The following is an 18,969-nucleotide window of genomic DNA, read 5'->3' on the forward strand; positions in this document are numbered from 1 at the left end:
AATGTATTTCCAAGTTGCTTTAAGTATTTGCTAGCGTAGTGAGTTGAAGGCATATGTGAAAGAAAGGGCCATCTGATGAGCTGCTATTGTTCTCTTAATTCAACCCACCCCATTTGGGCCACTCTGCATGAATGGCTTTGTGTTTGCTAATAAAATCGTGCTATGTTCCCTGCAACACATGTTCTGCATGTCCCAGCTAGTCAGCAGCAGTAAACCCTTATTTTATAGGTTTATAATGTTACCTTCTCAACTGTGGCTTCTTTTAGAGACAGCGGTACTTCCAGGGTTGGCCTTGGCACGCTTGAGCACACAGGGGGTGGCTTTGAGAGCTGCCATAACCCCATGTCTCTGGCGCATCGTTCTCCTTTCCCTTGGTATCATGGGCTCTTGCTCCCTGCATGGCTTGTCATCAGGTGTGTGTACCTCCTCGCCTAAAGGGTGCCACATTTGCACGTTACAGTTGGAAGACAATAGAAATGTGCTCGTTGGACTGCATCCTCTGCCTTCTCCCCAAAACATTTGGACAAGCCCGAGTTGCTTCTTGGGCTGGCTCAGGCCCTTTTATCCGCTGGGCTTTGGAGACCCAAAGAGGTTGTGGGAAGAGCTCTGCTGTTGCATGAGCCCAGGAGAGCTGCAACCAGCCTGCCGTTTTCTTTGGGCAGTCCCTAAGGCAGAGGGATGAAAAGCAACCTTCTGCCTTAGCCCAGCATCTCAGAGGGGGCTGCTCTTAGCAGTTGGCTGGCAGTGGTCCTCCAGGAGCCGTGTCCAAGCTGGGGGGGGAATCAGTATGCGTAGCGGTTGCTCCCTTTCCTTGGCACATTGTTTTTCAAGGGCTGTAGGGTGGAGGGGATTAGACCAAGTTCTTAGGGGAGGAGAATAGCCAGCGGGGGACGGCTGGTCATTTTTATTCCTTTTGTGGCACAAACAATCTCTCCCTTACTACTCATAGGGGCTCATGAGCCTTTGTGATGTTTATTAGGCTAAAAGATTTGGAGACCTCTGGTCTAGATAGCTCTCCAACTGAGAAGGGGAATTTAGGCACTTGTAATAGTGTGGCCAAAGAAATTGCAATAAATATTTGGGAGATTTTAGTGTTTGGCATTTGTCAAGAATGGTTTAGCAGAATGAAATCTTTAGTAGAAAGGATGGAAGTCCAGCTGAAATGACAAAGATGTGCCTGGGTTGGCATTGGCACATCTTCCACACTTCAGGGATTAGAAGGAATTGTGTAATAGCAGCATAATGATCTGCAGAATTGGCTCATTTAAACTTCAGCTGCTTTTGTTTAGGAGATGGACTTAAAATCTGAAACTGGGTCAAAATCTTTTTGTGCTCTAGAACTAAAAGTTCCACTGTTTCAGACATCTGTTTGAAGAGACCTCTTTCTTATCACTCTTCAACCAGACCTTCTGGGCTGAATTTCAACCAGGCAGGTGACCTTGGCCTGCTAGCTCTTATCACTTGGGAAAGTGACATTGATCAGGATCAGAAAAAAATTTTCTAGGGTCTGATGATCGTCAACACATCCTCTCCTGCTGATCAGAATCACGATCCTTGGTCCTCTTTAGGACTGATGGAAACATCTCCTCTGTCAGACTAGCAGCTGAGCAGGCACCACTCTTCTGCATACTTACCACATTTTCAGTGAAGATCAGTGTCAGAGTTTTATCACTTCGTGAACTTGCCCTAAACTACCAGGGAGACAGAAGTCTTCCTCAGCAATGGCCTTCTTCCCAAAAATGAAGCCCCAGTCTTTGTGAGCAGTGTCCTGAGAGCTGTTGTGGCTCCAAATCTCCTCTGCTTGCAACAGAGAATAAAATCCCCAAAAGGTCTTTTGGGTGCAACTGCATTTCCAACAGTAAATGAAGATTCTTCTTCCTGATCTCAGGGGCAGCTGCTCACAGACATGCATGGCCTCCTGATCTCCTGGGGTTGGCCCCAGTCAAGGCAATGTGCAGATACTTCTTTGTCCCAACCTATTCCCTAACTTTTTCCAGAACATACACCCTGAGGGGGAGATTTGCAAAGTTAGTATCAGGGAAATAGCGCTTGGGAAAGCCCTCCTCCTTGCTACTGGAGAAGACAGCCTGATTAATTATTCTGATTGCTCGTCTGGACTGAGGTAGACTTCCAGTGGTGAGACTGGGAGCAGCTGTGAAGTTGAAGATTTGGAGGTCAGAAATTATGGCCTTTCAGCGGGCAATCCCACCAGGCAGTCAACCTGCTGCCCGCAGGCAAGTTGCCGAAGTGATCGTGCACACGGAGGATCTCCGTAAGTCATTAACAGTTGAATTCATAAATTCATTTGTTATTTGCTTAAAGCTGCACAACAAACACGTGTCTGCAGCATACATAGACATGTGTTATCATCTTGAGCAGAGAAGATGATGCCATTGGGCAGTTGCTGTGTTAGCAACACGCACACGCAAAACAGAAGAGTCTCTCTTTGCTCACGGTGTGAATTTTACATCATACTGTGGATGTACACATAGTCCAGAAAGATCAGTCTTAGAATAAGAACTGCTGGCAAATACTGTTCTCTCTTCCTTGGATGTGACAAGGTACCGGCAGCAAGAGTTGGCAGCCGGGTCTCTCTGCTGTCGCGTTGTGTCATGCGAGCGTCTCACAACTGGGGATGCAAATGTGCAGGCTCAGACATCGGTGACACAAGCTCCTGCGTGTTTTGATGAATTCATCCACGGTTTTCACACATAGGTTCGGCGACGGGTGCTTTCATCAACTTTGCAATCAAAACTTATGCCAAGGATATTATGACTCATGTTGCAGACTCACTTGTAGTTTTGCAGAGGGGAGTTAATAGCGATGTTAAACTATCACTCGGTTACTATATAGGCAGGGCTGGCGGCGATGGCTGTAGTCGTGGTTGCCTAACATTTCCCATTATATAAAACTTTGTTGTAGTTGCTCATATCTTTATCAGACTGTGTTGTTTGGTATTATTCCACGCTGAGATTCTGCCTAAGGCTGAAGTATTTTGGCAAATTTTAGCAAAAACAGAGGGGGAGGAAATTACATTGTTTTGCTCATGTCAGAGTCTTACAATTTACTTTTCATTGATAACCTTCCAGCTTTCCTACTTTGAAGCACGGGTGTATCGTTTGGCAAGTGGCTTGCTGGAGGTGGGAGGGGCACCGGCAGCTTGAACGTGCTTTATTCTGTCCATGTGAGAATCCATCCAATTTGATTAAATTCTAAGCTTGTGAAAATTGCACGGGCTCTGTAGTAGATGGTTTAAAATTCTGGCAGCCAGAGTATCTGAAAAGTGTATTTGCTCTGACGATGCTCACGGCTAAGACTTCAGAGACTGGAAACTGAAATTCCTGTTGCTGATGGCGATCATTCTGGAATCTTTGACTCCAGAATTGTTAAGTGAGCTGGACCTCTTCTCCTATCCTCCAGAAAAGGCACTCGGGAGGAAGAAAAAAAAGGCTTTTTGGGCAATGATGATGCGGTGAGGAGGGTGAGATCCTCCAACGGTGAGCAGGTGATCTTGGGAGCTAGCAAGAGACAAGGCTGTACAGGGCGTTAAAACTGGAAAGGGCTTTTCCAATGCTTCCCGGAGTTTTTGGGTGCTACAGCTGAAGCTGCCTGTTCAGCCTTAGTTCAAGCCCATCACGCAGGAGGAAGATACTGCTTATGCACTAATCTCAGCCCGTTTTGATAGAGGGATAAAATTCCCTTTTATGCAAATGAACAGCAGGTTAGAGGAGAGAGACCCTGTTCACCTCAGAGGGGAGGGCTGTGAGCTGACCCTGGCTGTATGAACCCCTGTGGCAGGATGGGAGAGGGGCTGCGAGTGTTTGCCCCGTGTAGACATGGGACAGCGTGAGTCTGATGCACGGTGCTCTCACATGGCATTTCATAACTTTCTCTACTCTTCTAGAATCACAGAAGGGTTTGGATGGGAAGGGACCTCTAAAGGCCATCTAGTCCAGCCCCCTGCAGTGAGCAGGGACATCGTCAACTAGAGCAGGGTGCTCAGAGCCCCGTCCAGCCTGACCTGGGGTGTTTCCAGGGACGGGGCATCGACCACCTCTCTGGGCAACCTGGGCCAGGGTTTCACCACCCTCAGTGTGAAAACTTTCTTCTGTAGATCTAGTCTAAATCTACTCTCTTTTTAGTTTAAAACCGTTACCCCTTGTCCTGTTGCAACGGGCCCTGCTAAGAAGTCTGTCCCCATCTTTCTCCTAAGCCCCTCTCAGCCCTGGCAGCTGCACTAATGTGTCCCCGGAGCCTTCTCTGCTCCAGGCTGAGCCCCCCCAGCTCTCCCAGCCTGTCCTCCCAGCAGAGCTGTTCCAGCCCTTGGACCATTGCTGTGGCTTCCTCTGGCCCTGCTCCAGCAGGTCCATGTCTCTCCTGTGCCGAGGGCTTCTGAGCTGGACGCAGCACTGCAGGGGGTCTCTTGTAGCTATTTGATGTGTGATCATGGACTCTTTTTCTTTAGGAATCTTGCTTGTTCGGTGCATGGGATGGCTAGTGCCTGGGGAACTAGTGGAGCAGGTAGGAAGGAAGGTACAGAGGGTGCCTGCATGGCCTCTTGCATCATTAAAAGGCCTTGCAGTGGAAGAGGCAGAAAAACCCAGGTGCTCCCGTGCTGGTTTCTGCCACAGATGTCCTCTAAGACAGCTCTTCTCCCTGGCAGAGCATCGTCGTGCATGCCTTGGCTTTTCTGTGTGCACCTTAAGACCCAGATCAGGCTTATTGATGTGCTGAGCATTTTTCAAGGCAGAAGTCTTACAAAAATGCTGAGTGTTAGGCCCAGAGCATTTCAAATTGAGCATTCACATTTTGAGAAAATTTTGACTATTTCAGCATTGCAGTTGGCTTTTTGTACCTAAGAGGATAATAGCTTTTCCGTCCTCCAGAATAGCATCACAAATAAATATGAGAGTCACTTCTGAAAATTACCATAGAAGAATCTCCAACCAAGTGAATAGTGCTGCATTCAGCATGAGATTTGGATGATGTAAAAGCACAAAGAGGGGGAAAATAAGGATATCAATCCGTTTATCCTGTGCCCTGAGCAAAGGAAGTTCTGCAGAGGTAGTGCAGCACCAGTAATAGATAGTGTGATACATGGGCACAAGGGAGGGGAGTAGAAGATAATTTTTTCAAAACTCTAGGTTGCTTTTCCGTGCTGTCTTAAGGAGAAAACACCTAAAGCAATGAGGCATTTTTGTATTGCCTACTTGGTCAGTGAAATCCTGTATGTATAGTACGGCACATGCATTCTGTAACAGATGGTGTGTTTGTGTCACACAGATGGGCTCCAGTGTTTCACAGCTCTTGGGCTCCAGGCCCTACACAGAAAACAGCCTTTTCCTTCATCCGCAGGATTTCATTGCTAATTACGGCGGCTGGGATGATTGCAGCGCGTGGCCGCGGGTCAGACTGGCAGTGGTGCTCTGCGCAGGGCTCCACCGGCTGTAGAAGGAGGAGACGGTAGCAGCAACACATCATGTCAACTGGAGGTGATTTTGGGCCATCCAAAATGCGGAATTAAACCAGGTCTCAGCACCGGGGTTCCCAAAATGTGGCTTTTGCAACGGGCCCATGCAGACTTCGGTGTCTGGAACGGTGTTTCAGCTGGAGCTGAAACTTCTGTTTGCATTTGAGGCGATTGTAAGATCCACGTAGGTTTGCTGCTGAGATGTGGCCACAGCCTCGTCGTTATTCAGAGCAGTTAGAGTCTCTCCACACCTTCCTGTTGTCACTAATTATCGCAGTGTCTTTGGGGCCTGCCACCCTCCCCTTGTTGAATTTGGTTGGATGTCAGCAAATACCTTGTACTCAGAATTTCTGGAGGGAGTAGAAAGAGATCAACGGAAACACACGGAGTTTGATCACCTAGCCTTCTGTCTTTAAGAAACTGAGGTAAATAAAAATATAGCTGTCTTTTATCTGAACAGTGGCTGATTTATTTAGAACAAAAAGCACATTGCTTGCATTGTCCCTTATTTTTCCTAAATGGAACCATCAACTGGTTCTAATTGTATAAAGATACACAGGAATGGAACGAGGGTTCAAACGGCTCTTTCACAGCGCTTTAAATGGGCATGGTACTTCATATATATCCCCACAATAATGCATACCAGATGAAAAGATACTGTGGAATTTGTGTAATAAAGGTAAAAAGCCCATATATCTGCTTCTAATGGGTGAGGACCAAAACAGAAAAACTGCATAAGGCAAAAATAACAACAAGCATGTTTCACTTGCTCTAGAGTGCGCTGAGAAAAAACAAACACAGGACTTCCCTGAGCTGTGGCCAGACACGGTAACGGGATGGACTGCATATACAAGCTTCCCAGCAGCTTCCCTAACGCTCTCACGCTACAGTGAAAGGTATTTCATCTCCCCTCTGGTCTGGAGTTTACCTGGACTTCTGGTATTGCAGTGTCCCAGGAGTTACCTTGTGAACTGCTGTGCAATTTGTCTGTGAGCAACTTTTTTTTTTTTTTTTTCCCCCTTCCCTGCCTCCTTTAGCTGTTTTTCACTATGTTTTAATATCCATTTAAATGAGGTGAACTGGTTCTCACACCTTGAACTATTTAGTGAATGCCTCTGGCGATGTTGTCACCTTCAGCAGTGGAGCATGCCCAACGGGGTCCTTCTGGTTATGGTCAAGGCATATGCAGTGAAGAGGGATTGCTAAACCAACCTGCGCCGGCTGACTTCAGGTGCTGAACTCCCTCTTTCAGTAGTTCTCACTACTGAACTCCTTGCTTTTGGTTTTCCAGTCAGCCACTGAATTTAGATCTGTTTGTAAAAGTACAGCCACAAGAAATGAGAAACTGAATCAGCTGATTTCATTCATTATCTTTAAGTAGGACTTTGTGTGACCTCGATACAGCGATTGGCTTCTAGGTCTTGCTGGAGGTGCAAGGTTTGGTGACGGTCCCAAAACTGTGACTGTGAGTGAAGACTTCATTCTGCACCACCTAAGGAAAAGTTACTTTATTCCTTATTTACAAGGAAGGCCGCCTGTAATATCTTCACAAGACTAACTTCCTTCTCTATGCCTATTTTCCAGGGATAGCAGCAACTTATTTGCTGTTAGTCTGCTAAACTCTTAAAAGAGGGGGGAAAAAAGTATCTCTGGGAAAGGAAAGATCCTTTTTAACAGCATCTGTCTCCCTTAGACACAGTTTTTGCGTGGTTCATTCCCTCTGGTTGTTGTTACAGTTCTTCTGGGGACTTGTCATTGCTGTCAAGCTCTAATGGACCTTGTCAGAAGGATGGCATGACTCAGTCCACCCTCATCTTGCCCCAACCACTGCATTATATCAGCCAGGTCAGTTTGAGCTGAGAAGGGAACGTCAGGTTACAGGCTCCCAGCAGAGACCGGGAGACCGAGTCATGATTTATACATTTACTGGGCTGCTGACATCTCTTCAGAGCTGAGCAGTAAATGATAGAGTAAGTTTAAAAGCTTTTTGCAGCTTGCCAGTATTTTGTTGTTGATATAGCCTGCCACTTGTTGACATGATCCAACAAGTAGCCTTTAATGACCCCATTTGGGGAGCTTGTGAGACTCCAAAGGACTGCTGGAGAAGCTCTGTTTCATGGCTGTGCTTCTGAGACCTACTTAGCTGTCATGCTTGCAGTCAACTGATGCTTACAAATTCCTGCTCATTATAAAGTACTGATTGGAGGCAGAAGCATTCTGGGGGGTGGAATCTTCTTTTTTGTCCCGATCTAATGGTCTCTTGACTTCAGACTTAAATGTGTTCCCTAAATAGAAGTAAAGTTCAATAAGGCTTTGCAGGAATTTTTAATGCAAAGGTATGAAACGTCTTTGTGAAGGTCTTTTGCTCGACTGAGTTGTTTTTTCATGTGCTGCCAATATCTGATCCCACTTCTTGACCTTTAATATACACTGAGAGAGAAGATTAGGATGTTTCTAATCAGCTGAATTTCCCCTCTGGGAGCACTATTAAATCCCGACTCTCAGCTTTATCTCTGCCAGGTCTTGCCAGCCCTCCATGGTTTTGGTTTTGTTACCAGCTAAGGTCAGAGCTCAGTCACCTCAAAGGTTCTTGTTCAATTGGGGGAGTTTCTTGGATCCTTTCTGTAGAAGTTAAGACACCAACGAGTGACTCTGCTTGGAGACAGACGTCTTTGTTTCACGTGCGTTGGTGAGCCAGACCTTATCCAGTGAAACAAAGTTCTTTTTTTGTGCAGGATTATTGCTAAGGGTCCCTCAGTCATCCTGCCCACCTCATCATTAGTAGAGCTTCTTTAAATGCCTTTGGGAACAAACCTGGGTTGTTCTGAGGCACCAACTCAGATGCCTTATGGATGTTCAAAATATTACAGCAACCGGTTTCTTCTACACCCAAATTTGTAATTTCATTAAAATACCAAGTTTGTTGGCAATAAATTGGTAACGGTTGTTGAGTTTGATGCCATTGTTTCAGTGAGGATTTAAGTGAGGCTACCGAGTCTGCGGTCATCTGGATCAGCCTACGTTACGTGGCCCAGTGATAGAAGCAGTTTCATGTCAAAGCTGCAACTTGTCTTTATCAGATGGAGCCCCCTTGAGTTGCATATCTTCCCCTTTCATTCCAGCCATCAACACCACTGTTTTGATTTAAGTATCGGGAAATTTATCGCTGAAAGCAATACAGACAGCAGATTGCAGTGCTGGGGTTTGTGCCCTCCTCAAAAGCTTTGGTGATCGAAGGAGGGACTGAGCCCAGATAGTCTTTTTTGCCCTTTGATGCCAATGGCTCCCATTCCCCAGTGTGGTCCACATAGCTGTAGATGTCACTGCCCCATCTTATCTTCTTGAGTGCTCCAGAGGATCCGTAGGTACGCAGGAGGGAGGGGAATGCTCTGGAGTCACTGGCCAAAGCTGGATGCTTTGTTCCCATCCAAAAACTTACTCATCCTACAGGCCCTGGTCTTAAATTACTGAGCTTGCAGAGAAATCTGCTCGTAATTTCTTTCTCGTAATCCCTTTCTTGTTGAGCAGAAATTTTGGCAAAGAAGAGTCAAGGAACTGGAGAATCCCCAATTCTGCCCGGTTATACCAGGCCTCCTCAGATCTTTCCTTGGAATGAGCAGGCAAGAGGAAATACTTTCCATTTCAGAGAAGTGTGGACAAACAACGTTGCTTTAGACGGAGAAGAAAAGCAGCAGACGGAGTTACAGTGCTAAATCCTGCTAGCCAAAAGCATGCTCTTGCCTGTATTCGATCATTCCTGGAACACAATGTTCTTATTGTATTCGTCCTCACCCTGCTCAGTGCCTCTCCTTGGGCTCGGGACTCGGAGATACCCCAACCACGACGCTGGCGGGTTTGGGGAAGCTAAAAAAAGCATCAAACGCATCTCAGAAATGGACCCTCTCCCTTCCCTGACGTTAGGTAAACGTGTTTTCTGAAAACCTGGATCCCGTTAGAAAGGTTCCCGCTGTCTGGAAAACAAAGCACTCGCTCGTCTGGTTTAGTCATTAAGTAAATTTGTGGTTTGGTTGAGACAAAAAATAATGAAGAAAAGCTGTTGAAATCCCGGGATTAATTTGATAGTTTGCAGGCAGTGGTGTTTTTAAGAGGAGCTGCTGCCTTCTTTAGGTTATGAGCAGACCTAGGTATAAACTTGGACTTGCCCTTCTCCCTGCGCCTCAGAGGCAGGTGTTTGGGCAGAATTTTGTTTCAGGAAGACCCTCGCCGCGTGGGCGAGCGGGATGCTCTGGGCTGGAAGCCGTGTTGCGTGGGTGTCTGCGGAGCCAGCCCGCCGCTGGAAGGCTGGGAGATGCGTTCAGCCGCTTGCGTCGTCTGCGGAGGGAGCAGCATCCTGGGCTGCAGGCAGGGCGGGAGCAAGGGACGGTGGCCGCTGGCTTGGCGTGACGTGGAAGGCTCTGGACGGTTGGGGGGCTCGCTGGTGTTTTTACATCTGCAACGTGATAGTTGTGTTGCTCCTTCTGGGAAGAAAACTTTCCTCTGCCACTCCTTTACATCCCCCGGCTGCCCTGCCTGCCTTCCCAGGGAAGGGAAGCTGCGGGGCAAAGGCAGAGGAGCCCGTCGCTCTCTGCAGCGGGTTCCTCATCTCGACCGGCCCCGGTTTATCCGGGAGAATCACCTGGGAAAGCAGAGCTGTGGGAGCTGGCACTGCTGCACGTGTCTGAAGTGGGTACTGTGCGTATTTGCCCACCTAAACACGCGTGTGTGCACACACATGTATCTCTCCCTTCCCGTATTGAAACACGGGCGTCGTTTCACCGGAGAAGCCAGTTAGCGGAGCAGAAAGGTCTCGGCTATCGGCCTGTTGCTGAATTTAGCCCGGCTCTCAGTTTAAGCAGGGGGAAGGAGACTGAATGAGTGCCCGTGTCCGCGCTAGCAAGCCCCGTGGCCCAGGGAGAGCATGTTGGGAGGGTCAAAGAGTCGGGAGTGAGGACTGGGATCCCACTTGTTTTGGAGGGTTTTGCTGTGGGATGGTTCTCGCCCAAACCCTTGGGCATTCGGAGCGCACGGAGAGCGTGCCGGAGCACGGCATCCCCTGCCCGGGGCTAGGAGCCCTGGGTCCTGAGCACATTGCAAGGCTCGTGTAGACAGGCCCTGTGATTTGAAAAGGTTTGTATTTATTTTAATGCAAAACATGACCTTAAAGCACGTTGGTGCTTCTGTTCTGACATTCCTCCTTACGCACGTCGTCCTTTCCGCGCTCTGGAGGTGTCAGGAGGATTTGGTCCTCAGGGTCAAGGTCCTCTCACTGTGTTTGGGATGCATTTTAATGTCAGTCACAACTTAAGTTAGTAAGGCAACTTTTTCTGGCAACACGTGTGGATCTTCAGCACATCCCTGTGCAAGCTTGATTCTGTCCCTTCCGATAAAATATTAAAAATAGTAATTCTCCTATGGCGTATTGTCTGACAAAGGCCATGGCGTGGAGGCGAGTGTGGCTTACGGGTGGGAGCAATGGACCCTGGATATCCAAAATGCACACAGGAGGTGCTGGTTTTGCCCTGGTTTTGTGGCTTCTGAAGTCACTACAGAGGCTTTTGAACAACTGATGGAGCTCCAGAGCAGTAAGGCTTCTGTTCAATCCCAATTAATGCAGTCAAACATCCTGTATACTTTATAGAAAATTTCCCTATTTAATGTCAACCTTTCATAATGGATAGGGTTTCATATTAATCATAGCCTCTTTTAAAAAAAAAAAAACCACCAAACTATGTGATGGTGTAAATTCAGTCAAGTATGTTTAAATGAGTCTAAGCAAATACCTGTTATTGTTAGATACAGAACAAAATATTCTGTGACGTTTGCTTTATTTCAGGAAAATGATCCAAGTGTCCTGTTAATTGATGTGCAGACACTGTGTTGCCCATATTTTCTCTTTTATTTTAATTAATTTCTTGTGCTTGACCTATCAAATGAGGTTTTTGGTCTTGTTCTAGGGAAGATGTGCGTTGTTTTTAGAAAGGACTTGACTTCATTGTATGGCAAAACTGGGTTTTTACAGTTTTGATGTTAAATCTGTAACTAGTGGACAAAACATAGTATTACACTGAGCGATGAATGAGCACAGCCTTGTCTCTGTTGGGAAGGAGGAGCTGGGAGGGCTGATTTGTAGATGCAGGGTCAGATGAAATCTTGAGGGACTTGTTCTGCAGTTTCCTTGGAGCACGGTTGTTGTATTCTGTTGTCTGAAAGCCTTTCCTAAGAAGGTTAGGATTTCGATAGGGTAATCCAGCCAAAATATTTAGCCTATCTAGTCTTTATTTACCTCCTAAGACAAACAATTTATTTCCTGTATTTTGGCTTCCAAGATTGTGAAAAATTCTAAATCATTTTTCTCACCCACCTTGCTGTATCCTGTAATCTAAATTATTGGTTTCAGTGAATGCGTCTTCTGTACCTTAGTCCTGCCTGAGAAGGAGTATGTCCTTGGTAAATGCAGAGGAGTGAGAAATTGGAAACTCAGGCTGGTAGATCTTGGGTTGAGCTTTTGTAACTGTACTTTAATACTTTGCAGTAATTACTGAAGCTCCCGATAAAATAATCTCCGCGTACTCCTAAAATGGAATTGAATGCCTTAGAATAAAAGAGAAGAGGAGCCCTTATCTCTACTTTTAGTTAAGTTTTTATTTATTTCCCTTCCTCCTCCAGCGTGGGAGGATGAATAAGCACGGAAGAAGATACAGATTTGCAAAGGCAAGGAGTGCTAAAGAGCGCCGTTTTTTTCATCAGCTTTTAAAAGCCAGACTGTAATCATAAATTCCCTGATAGCTGGAGCATGCAGAAGTCGTCTTTAAGCCTACAATTGACAGGCTGCTGTTGCTTTTCAAACTTCAGATTTCATTTTTTTGTAAGACATAACTTTGATCTGGTTCCTTTGTAATGCTCTGCAGAGCGCCGGGGCTGCTGCACTCGCCGGCTGCAGGGCTGGAAGTGAACTTTCTTGGCAAGAGCCATCTGGAGACCACAAAGAACAGATTAACTTGTCCAGAATTGATGTGATCTTTGAAGAAGCTGCCCTCGCCTAGAACACATGTGATTAGCTTGACATTGGCGGTGATAAAGTTGAGATGCACAGCAGTGTCTGAGTACCCACAGTAATTGGGAAGAGTTTTAAGTGGAGCAACCCTGAGGATTTGCAATCAAATTATCAGCTAAATCCCCAATTTTAACCTCTTGGGCAGACTTCGCGTCTTTAGTGCAGGTTAAATCCAGTCAGGAGTAAAGGTTTTCAGCTTTGCATCTTTGTAGACATTTTGTTCTTAGCTCCAAAAGATACCAGTGATGATGTATTGTATTGGGGAACGCTGTGAATGCTTTGGGACATTTCTAATAGTCTTATACCCAGTATGGTGCAACCTTTTGTGAGGGTTGTTGGTACCATGGATTAGAAATGGAAAAAGAAAACCTTTTCTGTCCAGCTGGTAGATTATTGTAATCTTGTACGTTAGACTTCTTGGTGGATGGTGCTGTAACCTCTTGTTTAAAGGTGACACAGTCCGCTCGGACACTGTTGTCAGCACATGCTATTTAAATGTGCTGAGGGGATTTGCTTCAGCTCGTACAGCATAAGCTAACATGCGCGCCTTTTAATTTAATTGACTGGTTGTGATAATGAAATGCGGTATTGCCTGAAGGATGTGACAGTCACCCGCTTGTTGGTAGATGTAAGTGTGGGAAGTAAGAGAGCTCTGATCATTCCTAGCCAGCCAGAGATGGGGTGAGCCGTCATTTGAAAGGTTTTTTTTCTTTCTTGTGTGGAAGTGCATAACTTTTCTAATGGAAAAAATTGTTTTCTTTCACACTGAACAAATGGGAGACGTTAAAATAATTAGCTGGAAGGATGTCTGAGCATCAGACTGAATCCTCGCAATCACGAAGGCAAAGCAACCGGAGACACCAAATAAGTGTAGGGCTTAGTCCTGGTTTCCTCCTGCGAATGTAGTTCTGGAAATAGCCATCTTCTATAGTCCTGTGTTTTTAACTAAGTTGTCAGAAGCTGGTGTGAAAAAGCAGGGTGGGGTTGCAGAGTCGGTAACCCGGTCTCATTGAGCTGCAGCCCTGGTCTGTGGTCTCTGGGCACCATCCCTCAGCTCAAACACGGCCCACCAAAAGAGGAAAGGAAGAATCATGTCCTGCCATGAGGTTCCTCACTGCTGCGCAGGAGGGAGGTTGTCGCAGCTGTGATGGGAGATCCTGAGTCTCTGCAGTGCCCGTTTTGGGGTGTCCTTCCCTGGGACTTACACCTGACCCCACTTCTCCTGCAGCTCAGAGCTTTCCAAGGCAACTCATGAAGTTTGGGTGATTATCAGCTGCCTCGTGGCTCAAGCTGTCTAGAAAATGGGATTTCTCCCATATTAAAAACGAGCTGCTCCCCCGAAACCGAGGTGACCAAAGGTTCGGAGCCAGTCATGGGAGCGCTGCTTAGGGGGAAGCAGAATGCATTGGGGTTTTGTGGTTGTCAGCTTCATGAGTCTTTATCTCCTGGGTTTACTGATCTAGTGTCTCAAACAGCCGCTTCCTTGAATGGTGCAGTGGTTTGGAGGTGCCTCGCCATGGCATTAGGGAGTTTGGGGATGCGCTCGTCTTGGGGTCAGGCAGGTAGGGGACCCTTGCAAGAGGAGGACTGTCAGTCTGCCTGGTTTGTATCACAAGTACACTTCTTTTGAGTTAAGATTTTCTTCCAGAAAATGTCAGTGACATAAAACTTCAGTGCTAGGGCTGGAGGAGATGGTACTGATGAAAACTGATGGATCTGATCAGCTTCCTTATTAGACTGGGAGCTGCTCCAGCCACACTGGAATTCCTAGCAGACTTGGGAAGACCATGTCTCACAGACCTGCCAATAGAGCGTTGTGCTATTTATCCACTCCAGTGAAAATTTAAATTCTACAGAAATTAGTTGCCTACAGGTCTTTCATCTCCAAGGAAGTTTCCTTCTTGCCTTAGGTTTTTTTTTTCCCATGCTTGATGAAGAACGTGAATAAAGGAGGTTCATAACTGTTGAGAACCAAAGGGAGGGCTGTGTGGATTTGGGTTTGCAGGCAGGATCTGTGAGATCTTTCTCCCACTGTGGATTCTGAAGATGATGCAATACTTCACCAGAGCACACCAGCCAGAGCGCGCTCTTTTTGCAAAGAGCAGAGTAGCATGTTTGGCAAAAATTTGGGTCATTGCGTCTTTGAGTTGTGTGAGACTGGAGATCCTGGTCTGGAAGGAGAGGGATGCCCATAGGGACTCAGGATGCAGTGGGAGCTCTAGCTGGGGCAAGAGGACCAAAGAGGACCTCACCTCTCTTCTTATAAGTGAGACCGTAAATGTAGTGAGCATTGAAGCTCCAACACCTGATGGTGCTAATGTTCAGAGTGCTGTGTGCTGGTCTTGGTTGGAGAAGTGGGAGATTTGGGGATGGAATGCAGCCAAGACAACATGCAGAACAAACTGAACAGGTAGAAGGAAGCCCTAAGGAGATGCTGGCTGCTTTTCTACAACAGTTTTGGCCCTTGTCAGCATTACCAGAATTGACAGTGATCTGTGGAGGGCTTATGCACAGAAAAGGCAGCTGGTCAGGTTGACTTACTTGGGTCGCTGTGATCTCTATTATAATTGTTCCCTGTGTGATTATTTTGAGGGTTGAGCAACTGAGAGCTGCAGAAGAGATGTGCAGCTTTATTTCTGCGGTGTGAAATGTTCTGTGTTCATTTCGAAACCATTCATTGCTCTGTCTAAAAAAATTTGAAATTAAAAAAAAATCCGGAAGTCTGCAGGAATTTTTGTGAAGTCTAACTTTAAATGCTCACCTTTCCTTTTATTGCCCTTATCAGCACATAGAGCTCGGTATGTGAGGTTTTTAGCTGACATTTCAAATCACTCTGAGTGTGCCTGTATCCCTTTTAAAGCAGCCTCCCTTCCCAGATCAGAAGTGACCAGGGTTTTTTTTTGTTAGACTCCATGTTCCTTTAATGTTTTCCTCCTAATAGATGTTGAAAGCGTTCTTCAGAGGCACGGCACAAAACATTCAAATAGTGATACGAGCCAGCTGAAGAGAGTTGTCAGGGAGAGAGAACATTAGGAGAAGGATTGAATACAGATGGATTCCTCAAAAGTAATGTAACCTGTTATGATTGCTTTGAAATCCTATACCCTTTCCATCTCCTTACGCTTAGCAAAAGTTTACATTTGCATTGATGTATTAGAGGCAGAGCTAAAATGGAAGTAATCCCTGTTGTATACATGCTTAAGTATGTAATTTTAGCTATATACAACAGTTGTGACCAAACTCTTGCCTGCATCCTCAGTGGGAAGCCCACGGCCATGGAGTGCTGCAGGAGAGGCCGTCCATCCCGACTCCTCCGGAGGGTCCAGGGCCCACCCGACACCCATCTGCTCGCTCTTGCCCCAGCAGTTCCTTCAGCCAGATCCGTACCTGACAAACTCTTCAGATGCTCTCTGCTGCTCTGTCTTTGTATCGGCAGACACAAAGGAGAAATTGATTGATTTTATTCTATATATCATAGTGTTTTCTTAATTTACTGCTAGAATAATCCATGCCACTTCCGGAGAGCCCTGGCAGAAGGTCCACTCGAAGTTGGTGCTATATTTTAATTGGGTTATCCAAAAAAACATCCTTGTCTTTGCCCGCAGGGAAGGCCTGAGCTATCCATCATTCCTGCCTCAGTTTAAGAGGTTGTATCAGCCTCCATCACACAACTGTCATATTGGATATGACAGAACTGACCATTATGCAAGGGAGCAACTGCTGAAGGGGGGCTGGCAAGGTTTGCACTTCTTATACTTTGCTTTTTAGGGTGAACTTGTTCAAATTACTTCCAGCCTTAAATACTTGCCCTAGAAAGCTGTTCTGAAATCTGATGGAATATAGAAATGAGGCTCCTCCAGTGCACGTTTACAGTGACAGAGGGAATGTTTGCGTGTTAGAAGATGTCCATGGTGACTTGCCATCCCAAGGCACCCATAAGTGTTCGTACCCAACCAGTTCTGTACTGCACCCATGCGTGGAGAACCCTCACAAGGCTCCCTTTGCCTCTAACAGTTGTGAAAAACCTCAGCTGGCTCAGTTTTGGATGCTCTTTGCACCACTCTGCAACTACACTGAGCTTTGTCCTCCAAGGAGAAACAGCTTGGAGTTTTTGTTGGCTTGTGGCAAGCAAAATATTAGTTTTCTCTTTGTGAGAATAGGAGGGCAATTCATTCCCGGGTGACCCCATAGCGAACCTAAAACAATGTGATTTTTCTTAGTGACCAGCGAACATCGATGACTCCAGGTATTACAGGGAAAATTGCCTGGTTCTGTGTCTAGGAGCAGAAGGCCATGATGAATAGGAGCTGTAGGAGCGGGTGCTAGCTGAAGGCTACAGCCCTCTCAAATTCAGGCTTTAAAATACTTTGGTAATGCTTCCATCCTTGTACACAGAGTACCATATTACACATAAACCATTCTGAAGACCTCCACCTTGAATAGGTTGTCTGCTAGTCCCGGTTCATGTAGTGGCTGTCCTTCCTATACAGTATAAACTCTGTACAAATACACAGAAGCTGCCAACTTTTCCCTTTGCTGGGGTCTTCCTCGCCTCCGGTCCTTCCATCTGTGCATTTCTCATGGGTTTTCTTGTCTTACCTAAATCCAAACTCATCAGGGCAGGAACAGTTTTCTGTTGTCTGTAGGACTTTGACCGCTGCAGTACAGCCACAAAAGCTTTTCACATCAGAAGCGGGAAGCACAAATTGCGTGATGTGCCCTCCTTGGAGGTGTTTGCTCAAGGTCCATTACAAACCACATCAACTAGGTGCCGGTTACTGAGTTACTAAATAAAAGATCATGCTGATGAGCTCCGTGATCTGCATTAAAACAGGGCTCTGATTTTCAGAGCTGGTAACAGAGCTTGGAAAACCCAGGAATTTATCAACTATAAGATGTCTTACAAATGCTGCTCTTCGTACAGAGGGGCAGGCAGAGAGAGTGGGGGATTAAATGAAGCTGTGTTGGTGTGAACATTTCGGCTTGTTCCTCCTTCCGGCAAATTGCAAAATGACTTGCAGTGACGAGAAGATGCCTGCGTGGCCCGACTGCCCTGCGGTAGCGTGGAGCTGGAGGCATGTTGGCGGCGGTGGCTGTTCTCTGCCCGTGGCAGAGTCGGTGTGAAGGAGCTCTCGCGGGCTTGTTTCGCAGGCTGCTTCACATTAGTGCAGGTCTCCTCCCGAGCAAGGAACTCGCTTCCCAAGTTAGCTCATGCAGGCAGACTCTCTTCTGCCATTTTGTTTGAGAGACGGAGGCTGGCCCGCTCGCACGTGTACTTGAATAACCTGTCTGCAGGACAAGGCACGTGGTTGTGTACAAAGTAGCCTTCATAGGTCCATGGCCAGATTGTCCATTGGAAAAGCCGGTGTGATTAGATGGTCCTTCCTGGTGGAATTTGCAAGTGTTTGATGTACCCGAGTGTGACATTTGAGGCTGGCTTTAGGTACTGCGTTGTAAGCAACAGCCATTTCTTGCTTTACCTCCCTCCCTTGGCAAACGTGTTGGAGTAGAGAGGGATGTAAAAGCAAGCATAGAATGGGTGAGCCGTGCTACACATTCCTCACAGTTGGAAGAGTAGAAAGAAGCCTGATTCGACTAAGAAAAATGCTGTCTCCTTATCTAGGTAGTGCTTTTAGATGTCCTGCCTTGCTCATAGAATGACAATGCTAAGCAGTTAGCTGATGGACATGCTAAATCCTGATGGGAACTGGACTTCTTCCATACAGTCTTGTTCCCTCTCTTCTTCAACTCTAATAGTATCATCTTCATTAGTCCATTAATTCCCTTTTGTTTCCAGTTACAAGTCAAATTGTTCATGTTTCTGTCAATGCAACTTAATATGATTAACACAGCTTAGTCTGTAGCCTGTCACTGATGCTGGGGCTCCAGGCAGAGTCCTCCTGCCCAGTGATGCAGAGTATGGTCAAGGTTGTGTCCTTCTAATTTGACTCTCATTTTTCTTGCAGGCATGGGTCGTGGAGGGAGCCTGTTAACCCTTACTATGTCAACACGGGATACGCTTTGGCACCAGCAACGAGTGCCAATGACAGCGAGCAGCAGAGCATGTCCAGTGATGCTGATACAATGTCGCTGACGGACAGCAGCGTGTAAGTAACTCCGATCTGGTGGGACAATAAATGGGACAACGGTGTGTTTGCTTCTTCAGCGGTGGCACTGCCGCAGCTGGTGTTAGGGGGGATATCTGACTAGACCAAGGTCCTGATTATTCTCGCCTTCTTTTCAAGCGGGATTGTTTTGTCACTGTGCAGGCTACTCAGCCTTGCTGGTCTTGGGGACGTTTGCAACATCAGATGGTTAGAGTGAACTAAAAGAACAGTGCTCAGTCAGAGTTCCTGCAACGTTTCTTGCCAGGCGCAAGAAATATTGGAAATGTCAGATGGCTTTGCAATAAGTGATTTGAGATACAGTGTCTTCTCAATCAATG

The 18,969-nt window shown here is 46.4% G+C and overlaps 1 protein-coding gene across 2 annotated transcripts in view; it reads left to right on the forward strand.

Moving 5' to 3' along the window:
- AXIN1 (axin 1) overlaps positions 1-18,969 on the forward strand; it is a gene marked incomplete at its 5' end in the record, with an annotated part of 71,100 nt that overhangs the window by 21,309 nt on the left and 30,822 nt on the right. For both annotated transcript variants that reach the window (XM_082006878.1, XM_082006879.1), the window contains one exon: positions 18,491-18,631. In XM_082006878.1, the coding sequence (XP_081863004.1) occupies positions 18,491-18,631 (141 nt within the window). The remainder of the gene's footprint in view (positions 1-18,490; positions 18,632-18,969) is intronic.

Source organism: Phaethon aethereus, assembly GCF_964289735.1.
Source record: "Phaethon aethereus genome assembly, chromosome: 15".
Lineage (NCBI taxonomy): Eukaryota > Metazoa > Chordata > Aves > Phaethontiformes > Phaethontidae > Phaethon > Phaethon aethereus.